At 32.5% G+C, this 18,282-nt stretch overlaps 1 protein-coding gene across 5 annotated transcripts in view; it reads right to left on the bottom strand.

Annotated features, from left to right (window-relative positions):
- LOC145939328 (protein amalgam) overlaps positions 1-18,282 on the bottom strand; it is a 296,331-nt gene that overhangs the window by 113,599 nt on the left and 164,450 nt on the right. For all 5 annotated transcript variants that reach the window (XM_083043563.1, XM_083043565.1, XM_083043566.1 and 2 more), the window contains one exon: positions 422-573. In XM_083043563.1, coding sequence (XP_082899689.1) covers positions 422-573 — 152 coding nt within the window. The remainder of the gene's footprint in view (positions 1-421; positions 574-18,282) is intronic.

Consider the following 18,282-nt stretch of genomic DNA (forward strand, 5'->3'; position numbering starts at 1 on the left):
CGCGGAAATTGTACTCTATCGTTTTTCAAACTAGCAATTTTGCAACATTAATCAACGTGATTAAATCAACGGTAACACGGAATGGCAGCTCGACGTGATAATGTGTGAAGTAATACGGAACGGAACATATATAGTGCGCGAGCGCCGCATATTTTTCATATTTTTCTTTTATTAAAATTTTAATTAGACTTTATGGAATCAAATATCTTCACGCTTTTATATCATATAACCCATTATTTGTGCTGTACAAAATTGCCATGGTAATTTTTATTTTTTTGATAAATAAACAGCTTATCGGAGAAAAAATCGGGAAAATTGGTACATTGCCGACGAAAATTCTCTTCTCTTCGTCGGACTCTCTCCGACATACAGGGAAAAAACAATGGATATGTGGAAAATGTGGCATGAAAATATCACTCACCACACGATCGCCCGGATGCTTGACATAACAATTCAGCTCCGCCGTCTGGCCGACGATGGCAGTGACATTTCGCGGTGCAATATCGTCGAATTGAGGTTTGTCCCAAGATCTCGTCGGTTTGCTTCCTGCTACCACGCTGGCAATACTGGAACCTGAAACAAAACATCACTTTGAGACGATGTTGAAAATATAAGACAATTCTGCGAAAATAGTTTTTTATATTTATAAAATTTTTATTTGTAAGCTTCGCATACGGCTCCTATAGCCTTCTTAATTCTCAATTTATATTTATTATAGAAGGAGGCTTTATATTCTTAATATTTAGATTACGTCGGCTGAAAAAAGACGTTTACAAATAGTTATTTAAAAACCGAATGAGAAAAGTATTGTTTCGAAGGGTCTGAATAGCTTAGAGGTAAGAGCAGTCGCCCGGCAAGCGAAAGACTCGGGTTCGATTCCCGATTCAGCGACTTTCGGACTAATATTTTTTCTCGCTTATATTTCATTGGGGGGGGTCAAAGGGGATCGTCGGAATTAAAATCTCGAGTCGAGATTATTTCGAAAAAATCTTGGCAGTATACCAAGTAAAAAATTCGTGCCCCGTGCACAAGTATTTAATTCCAACGAAAAATTAAAATTTCGTTGGAATCAATGCACCGGAAACCGCGTACGGCTCCTATAGCCTTCTTAATTCTCAATTTATATTTAAAAATTTAAATTTTATGAAATTATTTTTTTAGATATCAACATCTACGTACAACCATAACAACCATAGCGATTGCTTCTATTACAAAGTTTGCCGCAAAAGTTTGGTCCTGCGGATGCAAATTAATTTCATATTCAAATTAATACGATGGTCAGTGGTGGATTAGGAGTTGTTGTGGCTCTAAGTTGACATGAATGAAACCCTCATCATAAAGTTCCTCAAAGCCTTAAGCTATGGCTTGTTCAATTTATGTTTAAAGACTCTATGGCAGTAACACGGGGTATCATAATATAACAATTTATTAATACATAAATAACATAATTAGAATTTTTCTAGAGAATAATAATGCTTGCAAAAATATTTTCTGCATGTAAATAAAACCTCATTTCTTTGCATCTATATATTTTTAAAATAATATTTTATTTATTTTAAATATCCTTATCTCTGATATAATTTATTTCTTTAATAAAAGAATTTCTCATTAAAAGAAAAATATTTTTCTCTCTCAAAAATCTATGTAAAAAAGTATATAATTGTAAAAAAAAATTATTTTATATTTTATATCTCGCACATTCTTGAATATATCTAGCACATAAATAAATGTAAACATTACACATATTTTACTATTAAAAATTTATCAAAAGAAATATTGTCAAAAGAACGTAGTTTTCTGTTGAGAAGTTTAACAAAACACGTAAATCCATAGACAAATCTTATCTAACGAAACATTGACCGAGCTATATAACTCATGCTAAAGTCAAAGTCGAAGTTAGATGAATATGGAAACTCAGTATGCCGTACATTCAAACGAGATTAGACGAGGAAATCACTTTATAACATCAGAAGCAGCAGCCTGAGTGAAAGTTGCGCATGCCATAGGTAATTGTAATAAATACTTAATTATAAGTCTGAAATTCTGCGAATTATAAAGCGTCATATCGTTGTTCACGATTCACAATCGTATGTAGCATTCGTGAAATATGTTCGCACCAAGAATACTACTGTCTACTTTAATCTTGTGTATTAATGCAAATTATTTACAAACTAATAAATATGTTAATGCATATATTTGCATTTCTTATTTTCCGTCATTTTCATTTGCATTGCGGTAACAGAGTAATGTATCTTAATTACATAAAATATTATTAAGAAATTTATTTCACAATTTTTCATGTGTATGTCTACTAAGATTTACAGTTTATTCCCAAAGATTTTTCTTTACTTCAATTAACGTACGTATCACTTTAAATTTTTATGTTTTATTAATAGTACACGGCGTATGTTTTATTAATAATACACAGTTAAATGCATCACACATTTCAGCCCTTTAGATAATTTATTATTAGTTATTAATATTTAGATAAATAGAAAATTTATTATAACACTTTTAAATAACATCTTTTTAACTATTTTTATATAATTAAATATAAAAAGCTTCTAAGACTATTTCTCAGCAACACTTCTTTTACTGTTTAAATTTTCATCAATTTTCTTGTCTGTAAGAGTTTCTACTAGACTACTTTATTCTATTTTTGATTTTATTTTTATTATTGTTCATTATCAATTATAGTATCGATTTTATTTAAGTAGCATTTTAATATTTTTCAAATGCAAACTTTCGAACACCGGGAAATGAAAGAAAGAGAGAAAGAGCGCGCTATTTTTTTGAACTATTTTTAATATTCTTGTTTGAGTTATCTTTTATAATTATATTTGAAACGTTTTATCACTCTTTTAATTATGGAATAATATAACTCAATAATAAAATTAACCATTTCTCTCTAATAATTAGCATTAATATTTCGTCTAATTAGAGTGATTAATATATGTAATGTTTAATACATGTTTAATACATTTCTGACTGCAGTGCCCAATTTACAGGAAACTAATTAATATCTTGCTATCATATACTAGATAGTCAACATTAGCTCGTATAACACAACTGACAAATCCATCTTTTAATATTTAACAGTTTAACATTATATAAATTCTTTATAGAAAAAAAAAACATGTTAATAAATATTTTGAACTATTGTTACGTGATTCGATGATTACACACTAAAGGAATTTAATTAAGAAATATTATATAAAATAAAAAATGTTGTTAAAATCAATAATACATTTATTTATTATTCCCGAACATTTTTCAGAGAAGAACTTATCAATTTAATTTAATTTAATGATTTGAGACTCAATGTACTCCAAATTATATGTTACATAATGCATCCCAACGTAAATTTTATTTGATTTAATCGCTCGACTTCCCATTACCGGAGATTTCGATCGCGCAGAGATCTTCATTATCATAATCCATTATCATAATAGGAGTAACTGAATACGATGAAGAAGAAGGCAAAAAGATCGAAAGAGAAGGACGAAAGTGGCATCGGAAAGCCCAATGGAACAGCCGTACACGAGCAAGAAGGGCGAGATAGAACGCGTCCGATAAAATTTTCCATTGTATGCCGTGGAAAATGGGACTTTGGCGCAGGTAGAAATTGAAATTGTTACGAGGTACATGCGAAAATTGCGGAAATAGCATGACGATGTTCAAAGCATAACAAAGATGTAACGGGATCAAAAAGTATCTTGAAAACGACAAGCTATTGAAAAATTAATTCATCGCAAATATTGTAAGTTTACGCTTGTTGCTTTTGTTATGGAAAATATGAAAGCGAATGAAAAATTTTATATAAAGCGTGATGTATAAATTTGTAAGTATTTACAAAATTCCCAATATTGATAATATAATAATATGATAGAATATAGAGATACTATAAATACTTTCTCTATAATATCTTATATATAAAACAGGATTGTACATACGACTCTATTTTTACAAATTAGTATTATTATAATTAGATATTTTGACAAATATAAGTTTTTGAATTTTTAGTTGTTTTATGAATTGTGTTAAATTTATTTTAATAATAATGTACAAACTGCTGCATACATGGAATATGTCCTACATCTATATAACTTATTTTTGTAGTATCTGGACAAACTTTTACATTCCTCGGAGTTGTTTCGCCATTCAATAAAGCATTCTCTCACAACTTTCGATGAACACCAGGAAATGAAAGCTATCGAGCTCGCTATCGCGATACGCAAAGGCTATCCTCCTCACTGCACCTTGCACGAATTCAATAAGGTTCTGCATTCTCCGCACTCCGCGGCAACAATAACTTCTTGTTACAGTCATGGTGCGGGTTAAGCAAACACCGGTCACGAGAACAATACAGACACTGCCCACTCGCCGGATAATTTTCCAAACTTTGTACCTTCTAGTCGAGGCACGTAATTCGAGTTGTTTGATCTGTAGCTTTGAACTCGGTGGAAAACAGCGCGCTAGTGAAATTTTCTACTTCGCCTTTAAATTTAGTCGCAACGTGAACAATGTCTGTCCTGATTTCTGATTTTACTCTTTGTATGCCTGCTCGTGTTATCTAAGCATTCCTCTAACAATTTCCCAATTTACATTTACAGTAAAAAAAAAGTCGTATGCAAGCTGTGAATTATTTCAGGTAAAAAAAAAAAAATAATTATAACGTATTAATAATGTTAAAATTTACGTATGCGCTATAATGTGTGTGTGTGTGTGTGTAAGAATTAAGATAAATATCTTTGAATAATCTTAATGTTTTGTAAGAGAGTACAAGTGCAAGCAAACATTTACAATCTCATTAAAAACACATATCACATGTCGCAGCTTTCAAATTCTCATCACGAGGATACATTGCCACGAAAAGAATATGTTATGACGCGTTTCCTACCCTTTGAGAATTATTACGCGAAAAGCGAAAATTCTTTCTCTCGTTAATGTGAACTAATGGCCGCGCGCCGTGAAAAGTGAACGCGATAATGCAGTTAATGTCAAAGCACGTTGCGCTTTTGCTCACGACCTTGCCGTATTTCACCGCGTTAAGCCGACGCGTCGAATCTTGGCCGGCGCTGAAACAATATTTATTTCCGGTCGCGAATAGCGAAAAGCGGAGCAAATGTCTGGTACAAAGTGTTCCATTGTTACGACACTCTATAGTATTCCGAACGGTTTCTATTCCATAGTCGCACTTGCCTTGAAATTGTACAGCCGATATTTCGAAATGGATCGTATCGTCGATTTCGGCATCAAGTGCATTGCCGAAGGGTCCGTTCTTTTCTAGCCGTTTTATTCCATTGCTCGCTTCGTCGCAATTCGTCGCGGTATACGCTCGATCAGCTCGCAGCAATATGAGTGCGCATTCCCTTTTAGCTACGTTCAAGAACCTGGATTTTGCCGTTCAGATAAATCGACGACTCGCGAACGATGTCGATGGCAATTGCGCGAGCTAAGTCGAGATCGAGAAATGATATTTGTTTTTATCATCCTCTGTCCTCTGCTATATATGTATAAAACAAAATAAAAGTATATTGCGAAACATACAATTTATAGATCGTAGATTATTGTAATGGATACGTGAGCGTACGTGGTAAATTTATTTTTCCCTTGAGAAAAATTACATACTTTTGTTTCGAATTGTAAAGAAAAATTCAATTTATTCAAGGGAGAGATATTTTGCAAAATATCTCTCCCTTGCAAGAATTTTAAAGAACATTTTCTTCTTCTTAGAATGCTTTGTCACAAAAATAAAATATAGAAAATTAGAAAATAAAAATATATTTATTAAATGTTGAAATGTGCAAAATACGTTTATGGTATCCATTTTTTGAACGATATTGAACACAAAGGGTCCAAAAGAGCAAGAAATTCAATTGGCACCTACTATCGAAAAATAAAGGCTAGATCTTCCTTCCCTCTCACGAGATCTCATAAAAGATTAAGACCGAAGATCATCTCACGGCAGACATAGCGCGAGATGGAATTTGCAGGCGCGCCTGTTTCGTAAGCGGAGTTAAGCTTTCGCCCCCGCGTGGATGGCTCGACATGGTCGATAACGATAACGATATGGCGAGGCAACGGGTTACGATCCCGCGCCCATATGCCTCCTTTGGGATGGGGCAACAATATTCTATTAACACGACGGTTCATACGGTGTCGCGCATACCTCGTAAATAGAACTGAGCAAACAGATTCCCCTCGCGCTTCGACGCAGCCATCTGCGCGCGCTTTGCCGCGCACCCGTTTGGCAATTTCATCAGCGCCTGGCATAACTGAAAACCGTGAAAAATGAGGGCGCAGGAGAGAAGCGAGGGAGCACAAAGACCTTCCGGCATTTTCTGGAAAAATGTTCGCGCGCGCTGTGATACGCGCCGGAGCAATTTATCACTTTCAGAACGCCGCGACATTAATAAGCGTTTCGAGTCAGACAATGAGCGGTAGAGTAATTCTGACGAGCAAGCTGCGCTCCTATATCTATTCGTCTCCAAAGGATTTGTCGCCAGCGGCTAAAGGAGGCTCTCCGTAAAATGGAATATTAATTTGTATATAGATATTTACATTCAAGTGTGAGAAAGATGCTCTCGCGAAACGCTTGGATTCTATATATTTCTATGTCGATATTACTATATTTTATTTAATTTTGCGTTTTCCCATTGTATATAATAATAATGGGACATAAGTTTGTGTCATAAATTGTGTGTCACCGCTTTAAATATGATATAAAATGATAAATTTTGTCAAACATCAAATATCGTGATATTAGAATTTAATTAGTAAAATATTCTTTGGTATAGTGGTCCTCGATAGACGACAGATAGCGTTATATTATATCAGCACTGAATCGCTTGATATGGAACTAGAGAGTAATTCCTTTCAGTACGTTCCATTAAGAGCGGGATTTATTACGGGGCTCTCATAAATCAAAACGTACGCTATAACGTCCTACGTGTTTCCGTTTCACGAGTGAAGATAATTTAAATGCACGTGGCTGCGAAGACGAGCCGTCGAGATAAATAATACCGCGTGTGTCGGAGAGATAGTGGACGCATGTGAAACATACTCAAGTCCGAAATTGCTTGCTCCAACTATCTGTAACAGCAGAGCAGAGAAAGAGAGTACAATGTGAAAATCCGAGCAATGGCCGCGAAAAATGTTGGGAGCAAGCACTTTACTCTTCGACAGCGAAAAGAATTCGAAAAGCCAGAATACCCGGTTTGAAAAATGTCGAGTTAATGCTGTACCAGGCGGCAGAATAAAAAAGCATATAGGGGTATTGATATTATGGAATTCCACGAATATAAAATGCTATCTGAATACGTATGAAAGCACGATTCTCGACTGTCAACTTGAAATAAGTATAAAAGATTCGATTCAAGTTCGCCCCATTTTTATCTTCGTACGCTTCGACTAAGAAATATGATTTGGTATTTTGTTATAAATGGTATTTATTTATTTGTATGTCTGTATCAAACACATAATCGAGAAAACAGCTATTAGATTAATATAATTGTTTTTTCCAAAATAATTTCTTTTTTAAATTATTTGAGTTACAATATTCTTTTATATATATTATACAAAATATGAAAGAGTTCAAAATTAAAAACATTTTCTAATTACTCACATATACATATGTGTATCATAAAAGTGCTCGTTTCTCCAATATAAAAAAAGTGCTTTGAAACAAGATAAATATATTTTAGTAATCTGACAATTTATCTAATAAAACTCAATCTCATTTACGAGTATATATCGTATTTAACAGCGAACTTTGTGAATCCTATTAGTATGTAATTAGAGGATGTTCTATCGAGTAAAGTCAACAGTTGAATTTGCAGATATTCAATCTCACGAGGCCGTCTAATCTCGTATCCTTAAAGCGCACACATTTGCATGCATGCGCTTTAAAGAGCATATGCAGTCACAAAGAATTGGCGCGAATAATAATCAAAATAATTAATTTCTAACGAAGGAATGTCTCTAGTGACACTTGACCCTTGATCAACATTGCAAGGATACAGCAAGATCATGGAGCACGAAAAAAGCGCGCATACTGAAATTCAATGTCTATAGATTTAATGCGCCGATAATTGGCTATTAAGCATAAACAATGCCGTAATTTAGTTTGGTACATCTGTTCTATCCGAGCACGATAATGCTTATTGCGCAGTAAATGACTCCGAATATTAAGGCAATAATGGTGGAGCTGTTCGATAATTTCGGGAATAGTTATAAAAGTAAGATTAAATAAATATCGTCCCTCCTCAAAAGATTTGGCGTATTAAATATAATTTAAGATAATTTGTTGTATTGAAATTTATTAAGATACTTTATATCCCCAGAATGTATTAATTAAATGATAAAATCAAAGAAAATGTTCTATCAAGATTTTATAATCTCCAGTCTCTCTTTTCATACTTTGAATTGAAAATTAAACTTTTTTTATCCAACTATTATATAACATTTATATTTCAAATTATATTGATTTCTTTTATTTGACTTATAATGATTTCTTTTATTTGACTTTTCTCAATTCTATACTTTGGCAGTTTTAATATATCTGAGATTTTCAACATATTCAATTCTGGCTGCGTAATTCATTGTATATAATAGACGTATTAAACTATTTGTATAACCGCATTCTTAAAGAAGGATCTTGCAATCTGTTTTCGCTATCCGTACAAGTTTATGCTAATAATTACTTCACAATCTATTGAAAACAAGCCGTGAGAACAAGCACCTAAGCACAGCGCGAGGTATAAAAGCTTATTATGTGAATGAAAGTGACGAGAGGGTAAATTGCAGGAGCTGTATATGATCCGAGATAATGACGAGTCAAAAGACAAGGATGTGTCGAAAATGCATTCTCGCGGTTAAAGGAAGACGGTCGGGTTGAAGGGTATTGGTCTAGGATGGCGCAGGATCGTGGATGAGACTCGGCGTAGCCTGGTTCAAGGAAATTGCCACTCAGAAAGTTACGTAACTGAAGGAGATTACAAAACTTATTGTATGGGGAGAAAACGAGGCGCCGAAAGGAGTCGCGATACTGTATTCTTACGACCCACAACGCGATCCTCATACGAAAAAGGCGTCCAATATCGCCCACCTTGAATAGTTTGAACGTAGTGTAGTACGAAGACGATATGAGATAGTATATAGTAAAAATTTTGTTCACCGCAAGTTAATCCGTGTTTCTCTTTTTAATTATATGTATATATTATATTAATTTATATATTATATTTAATTATATTAATAAGAGTTAAGTTAAGCTATTAATGATTCAAAAACTTAATAATTAATTGTATAACTTAAAATAAATAAACAATTCTGAAAGATAATTTTGTAGAAATTGGTAAAATGAGCGTAAAAGTTTGAGATACGCATAGAAAGTTAAGAAAATTTAACTCGCGAATTAAAATCGATTTGATTTAAGTAATTTAAGATTGTGTTATAAAGAATCGAAAAAGGAATCAGGGATACTCTTATTCCAGAAAATTGCCACTCAAGAAGTTACATAACTGAGAAGATTGCGAAACTTATTGCGTAGAGAGAAAACAAGTCATCGACCAACGTCGCAATGCAACACCAACTTCTTGAAATTCCATTCTTGCGTGCTGTTTTGAAGCGGAACATAAGATATCTCGCATCTGCAGTATCATAATTCTTTCCGCAAGTGCAATGTGCAAATTACACGCGGAACGACTATGCATTGTCATCTCTTTCATCTCTGTACAGAACCTGCGAACTGGTCCCCGAACGAAGGAAGTAATTTCGCATAGATTACAGTAGCGCGAGAGAAAACTCGATAGCAGATGCATCGGATCGCTTTATTTAATATTCTATTCAAGAAGGGGAAAAACGCGTGCTCTTATTTTCAGAATTGTAATTTCGCATCATAGATTGCTTTTATATCTCGTATCAAATATAAAAGAAGTTATAATCGATTATAACAAATTTTTTTTTTTTTTAGTGTTTTGATATATGAGAAGCTCTCACAATCAGAAGCCAACTAATAATTCTACTTTTTATTATCAATTTTTAATTTTAGTATCAAAAAATGTAATTAAAAAATTTACAAAACATAGAATTGATTAACTTTACTTCTGAGAGACTCGTATTACTCTAATATAATACAAAGAGAATTTTTGTTAAATAAATTTAAAACAATATAAATGCGAATGGTGATTAAAATCACATAGAAACTTTATTTATAATATAAATACGGAGAAATTGAGTTCTTTCGCGCTATTAATTGACTTCTCATCCGTCTTTTCCTCCTTAACCGCGATATCGATCTTTCTTCACGCGCGAGCAATATCCTCGCCGCCAAGTAAAATGTTTAGACTGGAAGAGAATTGTAAAGTCTACTCCGCGAAAATTGCTCGCGAAAAATACACAACTTAAGCAAAGGGAAAATGAACAGCGAGCAATACCGTCACACGTTTCTGAGACTCGAAAATGGTATTCCGGTGTGGAGTCGAGCGTCGCGCGCATTTCCGGTCGCGTACGCTGCCCTATATATCGACGTCTGGCGTTTCCTCGTTTCCTTCGCAAAAGTTCAAATAACTTCGGGCTATTCCTTCGATGAAGGATGAGGACAGCCGGCAGACGTGGTCATTTGTTATTTACTGATCGTTACATTTCGACGTGACAGAAACGTTCTGACGGAGACTTGTGACAATGACGATGGTGCTTCGTCATTTCGTCTTCTGATTTCTTTGGGCACACACCGAGATTTGCTGATGTCTCGTTTTCTTCGTTCGATTGCCTCATTATAAATCGGGAATAAATAGTTTATGCAAAATGCGATGGATCAATAAATAATGCCTATCATAGATTTGCATATGTTTTGACAAGAGATGTTCTTCACATTTCAGTATATGAACACGTGTATTATTTAAAATTTAAATTATTACGAAAAGGAGATTTTATGTCAAATCTCATGAAATATTCCAGACATTTAAAAGCTAATACATATTTATAACAGCAAATATAATATTTTTAAACAGTATATATATATATATATATATATATATATATATACATATCAAAATGCGCCAAAATGGCTCTACTTGAAATCGCTTTCAAGATCCAGGATGCAATCTTGGCAAAAATTAGGGGACAGCAGTGGTATGAAGCGCCCCTTTTTCATAGCAAAGTATACAAATAGAAGAATAGAAGTTTTCTACAAAATGTACATCGCGTCGGTTTGGATGAACTTTGAACGTGAGAATATTGGCGCGAGAGAAGGGAATGTAAGAGGTCAGCAGTATATTCAGACCTGCAGTTACCGTACGGGCATTCTTCTCGCAGCGATCATTTTTTTTTCTTTCTCCATCCTGGCAACTCTATCTCGTAGAGAGAAAGAGAGAGTTGGCGCAGAGCGCGAAGCCCCGTTAAAGCCTTCGCTTTAAAGCTTTGCAACTTGAGCAGAAAGTTCGCGTTCGAACTATCGGTAAAATCGCCATAGTATAAGCCCGACCTTTCTGATATTATTATTGTCCTAAGCGCGACTTGCACCTCACAGTGTCCTCATTTTACCTCCGCTCTGTCTCTTTTTTCGTTTTACTTTGCGCTTACTTTTCGATAGCAGGGACACGTATCGGTCAGAAAAAAAATCACCTCGCCGAAATCACCTTCTGACAGCACTTGCATTATTTAGCGTATCTTTTTCTGTACACTCAAATAAATTCGCGAATAAATGAATTAATTAAGCGTGTTTCGATATCTCTATCAGTTCCAGTCACAATTAAATATTGCATAATCGCCAATCTATTTTCATTATTGTATTTCTGTCTGGTCTTGTCATTGTTATTATATGCCCACCAATGAAGCATAATATTTCTTTTCTTTGATGTCATTATTTCAAGGCATATCATTTCAAGATCTGAGTATATTATATTTATTGATTAAAGCATCTCGTTGAATGAATAATCTTTCTTTAAGACAATTTTATTATTTAAATATTCTCGAAAGTAATAGCTTATGGATCAAGAAAAATATCTCAGCCTGATACGACTTCTCTTAAATCATTTGACGTTTGTGCTTCTTGAATAAAGATTTTATCTACCTACCGCTTCAACAGATGTACTTTACACAAGTACATCTTGTAATAGAAAAATAAAGAACTGCATAATAATAATGTAATCATAATAATAAAATAGTAACCTGTGTAATAAAATAAATGAAACAATAATTAATTAGTACAAAAATACAAAATGCGATTGTTTATTCAATAACCTATGCCGAGTAAATATTTTATATAAATTCATAATATATAACATTAATGTCACAATAATAATGTTATAATATTTCAAAAACATTTGACGCAAACAATAAAAAAGCTTTAAAAAATTATTGCAACATAAATAGTATATGCTACGTTTTTTAATTGTAAAATTATTTTTAAAAAGCATTATAATTAAAAAAGTATCACATTTAAAAATATTCAAAACAAGTTTCCTTAATAATAAATATAAAAGAATAAGAAAGAAGAAAATAAAATATAAAAAAAGATATATATTTAACTGCCATGTTTATTGTTTATTACAAAATTCAAATTTTTAGAAAAAGTAATCAATAATTTCTCTCATTTCTATGTATTTTATTTGATTGATATTTCATATTTAATACTTTTGGCTTAATTGACGTTTAATTGTTTTATTAAACGAAATTATAATTTCGTTTAATTAAATTTTATGTGTGCGCAACATTCATATATATAATTATCGATTAATAACTATATTTTTTTTAATCATATAAAATATTTGTCATCATCAATTTTATTAAATTTAATTTTTCTAAGAAAATATTACGTTAAAATTAATACATATTTTTATATAAAATACATTTGCTCTTTCGATATAGTTAAGTTGTTTTATTTAACTACTAATTTTGTCAATTTTAGATAAAATTATTTTTCTCGCAACGTATTAACGTTCAATTTAAATAGCTAATATTATATATATATATATATATATATATGGCAACTTGATTGTCACAATTATATTTCGTTAAATTAATACATACTTTAGTAGATGGGTCCTAAATTAATTTCACATATTGATTTACGCATTGTATTACTTTTAACAGCACATCGTAAGTAAGTATTATTTTATACATTAAAAAATATGTAATTGAGAAATTTTATCAATTTTTATTTAATTTAACAATCCAATATAAAAATTCATATCTTGCATTTAAAATGCATCTTAAAATGCTTTCTAAAGCAATTCTACAATATTAATTAACCAAAGAGTATTGTATAAGTTAGATTTAATACTTCAACTGAGAAGGCTTTATATCGGTATTATACCTACGAATGTTATTTCCTTCATCAGTAAGCGCAACGGCAGCATCTTCTATGCATCGACATGTACACGAAATGAAATCCTATTGTAGTGAGTATTATTGAACGTGCGAAGAAGCGGTGAGCAAAGCAAATTGCGTTATTAATACGTCAAGACAACAGAACAAGCGAATAAAATCTATATTGAAATAACATTCAATTCTCTTCTGGAAGTTAATATTGAAATAACGTAAAATTGAGAGGAGCAAAATATTGAGAATAAATTTTATGCCAAAAATAAAAAAAAATTACAAACTATTATCAATTATTGATTGAAAAATATCGTTTGCTTAGCAACGCGAGAGTTTAGCATCAATAAACTCAGTGTATATAAATGCATTGAAATTATTTTCATCTATTCATGGTTATAATTAAATGTCATTGTCATTCACCGTCGATTCAATTCGGCGTATAAATACTATGTAAAAGTATATTATATATAATATAAATATTATATATTACATAAAATTAATAGTATACGCTATTTATGATGTAAAAGTGTACTATTCGATTTTTTTTAAGCGAAAGTCGAGAGGTCTGACTTTTTACCAGCATCTAGATATATTTTCCTAACAATGCGACCAGTGCTCGGCTTACGAGCGACAAAAGTTGTTCCAATATATGAACTATATAACTTTCCTATATTGAACCATATTCCAGATTCATGTCTTGCATCAAGTCTCGCTCTATACTATTATGTACATATATTATTATGTACATATAAGTATTGGATACGAAAAAAATCACTTGTGATTTCTCGTAATATAAATTAACAAAATCTTTTTGGACTTGTTTCTAACTATAATTATCTACTGCTATTATAATAATTTATTAATTAAGAAATATATATAGTACATAGTACATATATGCATGAGAATAAAAATTAAAATAATTATATAATGACCAAATCATTCGATGATTTAACTTATAAGACAAATTGAAAAAAAAAATTTATAATAATTGTTAAATAATAATTTTAACATAATCATTGCATTTTTAAAGTCCATAGAATATTCTATAATTGTGCGATGCAATGTTGAAAAGAACAGAAGAATGGGATAATAAAATAGAAAAGAGAGAGAAAAAGAGAGAATTCAAACAATCGCAATGTCTATCATATTGACTGACACAGGTCAGTAAATTGATTCCGTACACACAACCACGATTGACATTGGGATTGAAAAGAGTTTCCGAGTTATTTACGGTTCATTGACGGTTCACGGCTGCCATAAATTCTCGATTATACCCTTCAGACTTACAATGAGAACTCGCGATTCTGTGAAATCAACCACTATCCCCGAAAAACGATTCGCATGAGCATTCTCAGTCGTTGGCCTGCGGTTGTGCTGCGGGCCAAGATGTTTAATGCAAGCTCATCGATCCACCAAAACCTCGACATTTCTCTCGCTCGTGCGGGGCATCCGAGGGATAACCCGAAAGATCGCGGCGAAGATTCTATGAGCTGTAGGGCAGTTCGTAAGTGCAGGCGCGAGTGTGACCTCCATGCGAAAACCGGAAGCAGCTCTCTCTCTCTCTCTCTCTCTCTCTCTCTCTCTCTTTGCACCGCCGAAATCACCGCATCGGCGTAACTATCGGAGTTACACGATGATCGTAGATCTAAGGATAAGCTGATAGAACGAAGCTGCAATCGCACGAATTCCCTCGTGGCGACTACATTGAATATTCATTGACTAATCGATTAGAGAACACGTTACAGAGCATATTAAACTTTACACGTAAATTTGTGTGAAATATATTTTCACATGAAGTAGATCCTCATATATTTCCCATGATCAAGGATAAGACATTCTCAAAGTTATTATATAACTTATTGTTAGATAGAGATAACATTTTATAATAATCTCTTTGCAATTGAATATTCCTGGAAATTTTATAATAGAATTTCCTACTTTACACATAAAAAGAGCAGAAATTCCTAAACAATTTTTAAATTTATTACTAAAATTTATATTTAAACATTCATTCACAATTTATATTGAAGAGAGAAATAAAATTTATTTTCCATTAATATTCTTTATTATTTTTTGTCTTGCTTAAAATTACAAAAAATTGCTAATTAAAAAAGTTTAACCAATTAAAAAAATTAAAAATTAATTTTAAATGAATTTAAAAAATTGCCTGTGTAAAAATTTCTCCCAGATATAAATACGAGAAATATCGCGGTAAAATCTCAAAGAAAGAGATGTCCAAATTGAGAAGGCGTTACGCCATTGGCTGAAAACATCTTATGTGTACGAGCAAAGCCATTTCTCGCACTAGATCCAACTTGATACATTGAGCAGGGAGCGACACTCACGCTTCTTGATTAGCCGCATAATTTTTTCCTCCTCCACCCCGATAACATCGACCGCCTCGAGGAGAGAAAGCTTCCCGTTCGAATGAGAAATGTTCTCGGACCGCGTTTTACCAAACGATTCCGCGGGAATGAGCTCTTCCTGATACCTCGATCCCGCGTTCCCCATATTCGAGGCTCGTTCATCGCCGAAGCGCGGCTCATGAATTCCTGCGAATGCCGGTTCTTATCGTCGGAACACGTCGTTGCGCATGAAAGGCGCGCCTTTCGGAAGAAGAATGATCGTCGTTTGCGCAAAGACCGTGTGAATTGCGCCATTACATTTTGCGGAGCTTCTTCGCCTGACGCGCTTCTTCATATTAACTTCTTCCCCGCGATGCGACATCCCTAGCGCTCATTTCTCACTGTAGATACATCGGAAATAGGATTCGCGAAATCCAGAGCGACGCTATTGAGGAATATTACGATGCACTTAGCATTAATATTGATAATGATTCTTTCTATTATAGTGCGATAAAGAAAGTATTTTAATTATTTTGCTTTCTTCATTAGCTCTATTCACCATAATCAGTTATTTATTATGAGAATCGAAATTAATATAATAATTATACATTTCCTGTATGCATTGGCAGCTCTCAAGAATCATAGAAAAAAAAGAGAGAGGGTGGAAAAGAGAATTATGTAGTAAATATTTACAAGAAACATTCTAACATAGCTTCTCTAGTGCTGGTCAAAGAAATAAACTATCAACATCTGCGCCGGCGCGCACGTGATCGAAATATATCGTCTAGCGTTCGATGTATTCAAGATACGTTTGCAGTTACCAAGTTAATGTGAAATATATTTTACACGTGAAGTCTGACTATTCTTCGTCCCGTCATTGGCTTTGAATAAAAAATACTGTGTTTACTAAGAAATTGGAAATATATCATGTATGTAGATAGTAAAGAAGAAATAATTTTTTAATATCATTTCGATGTACAAGATATTCTCTATCGTGTTTCAGAATATCTATTTATAAGTAGATTGTATTCAAGAGTGAGTATCTATAAATGAAAGATTTAAATAATTTCTTATATAAATCTCTTGAAAATACTAAATCCTTACCATATTTTATTCCAACATAGACTTTTTGCCTAGAAAAGATTGAACAAAGTACAACTCATGTTTGTTGCTTGCGCCCGCTTTTTCGTCATTATAGATGAAATATAAAGAGAATTACAGTTAAAGATTGTTAGAACAAAAACAAAAGATCCGAACAAAATGGAACGCTGACCAAGAAAACGACTTAAGAAACGACTGAAGAAACGCAACAGAGCTTGACGAACTTCCCATGACATCATTACACCTTAAGAAGGGTGAAACTTGGATGGATCTTCTTGCCTTTCCAGGCGAGAAACTTCACACTTCCATGTCGTCGCCCTCTTATTGTCTTTCAGTCACGAGCGACATGCTTCTGTCCACTGGACCTAATTCTCGTCCTTCAGACGTTTCACTCAGCTGTTTCTAAAAAGCACTGAGAATAAAATGATATTTTCTTTCCCAACAGAATGTTGCAATATGAGAAAAATTTTGATAAATTCACATCTTATACTGTCTTCAGTCTGCTTATATTCATTTTATTGCATCATAAAATCGTCATTAAGCATTTTTTTATTTTCTCTCCATCATTATATAACATCTGTCTTTTATTTTTTTCCTTTAATTTTTCTTTAGACGTCTTAAATAAATTGTTTTAAATTTTATATTAAATTTTCTGTTATATTTTGCTAATTGTATTAAAATATAATAACTATGGAGAATTAACAAGACTGAGGATAAATTAGAGAAGATTAAAACTATAAAATGCAGCTATTTATATAGAAATTAAAAAAAAATAATAATCAATATGTCAACTTTGGACTCATAGAATTGTGTATAAGATTCATAAGAACAAATTGACGCGATAAGAAAATTGACCAACACATTCTTCGCCTACCAACGACGAATTTTATTAACAATTGTTCATTTAAACTTATTGTCCAGCGACTGTTTTTTTTATCTTGACTTTATTCTAAAATTGTATTTGTGATTTAAATTATTCTCGGGCTACAGTCCGTTGCTCACAATTATATAATGTCTTATAATTGCGAAATGACACCTCGTTATTACTTTTGCTATGTCAACGCATTTTTCTGCTTTCCGTTAGTAGATCAATGGTTTTTATTCATTTAAACATCACACTTATGTAAGATCATGTTATTTTGCTGTTCCTATTTGCGCAGATTTATGTTTTTTTTTTTTTTTATTTTTTTTATTATGTAAATCACTGATTTTATTATGACTCTTGTTATTACGGTATTGAAGATGACTGAGTACAGTCGAAACGTTTACGAATTTTTTAATAATAATACAAATTCAAAATAAACAATAACAACCTAAGATTTAATGCTCGTTTAGTTGGCCTAAATAATATTTCACTCCTCAAATAATTTGTTAATTTATACGTCTATTATTATTTAATAATCAATAATATATATATTTTTTTATTTTAAAAACTAAATGGACTTATCGTTTGAAAGTTTATAGCGTTTAAAAGTACAAACAGCTATAGAAGACGACATTTGCTACGCCACTT

This window comes from Prenolepis imparis, unplaced genomic scaffold, assembly GCF_030444845.1.
Source record: "Prenolepis imparis isolate NDT839.2.m4 unplaced genomic scaffold, iyPreImpa1.0 SCAF_8, whole genome shotgun sequence".
Lineage (NCBI taxonomy): Eukaryota > Metazoa > Arthropoda > Insecta > Hymenoptera > Formicidae > Prenolepis > Prenolepis imparis.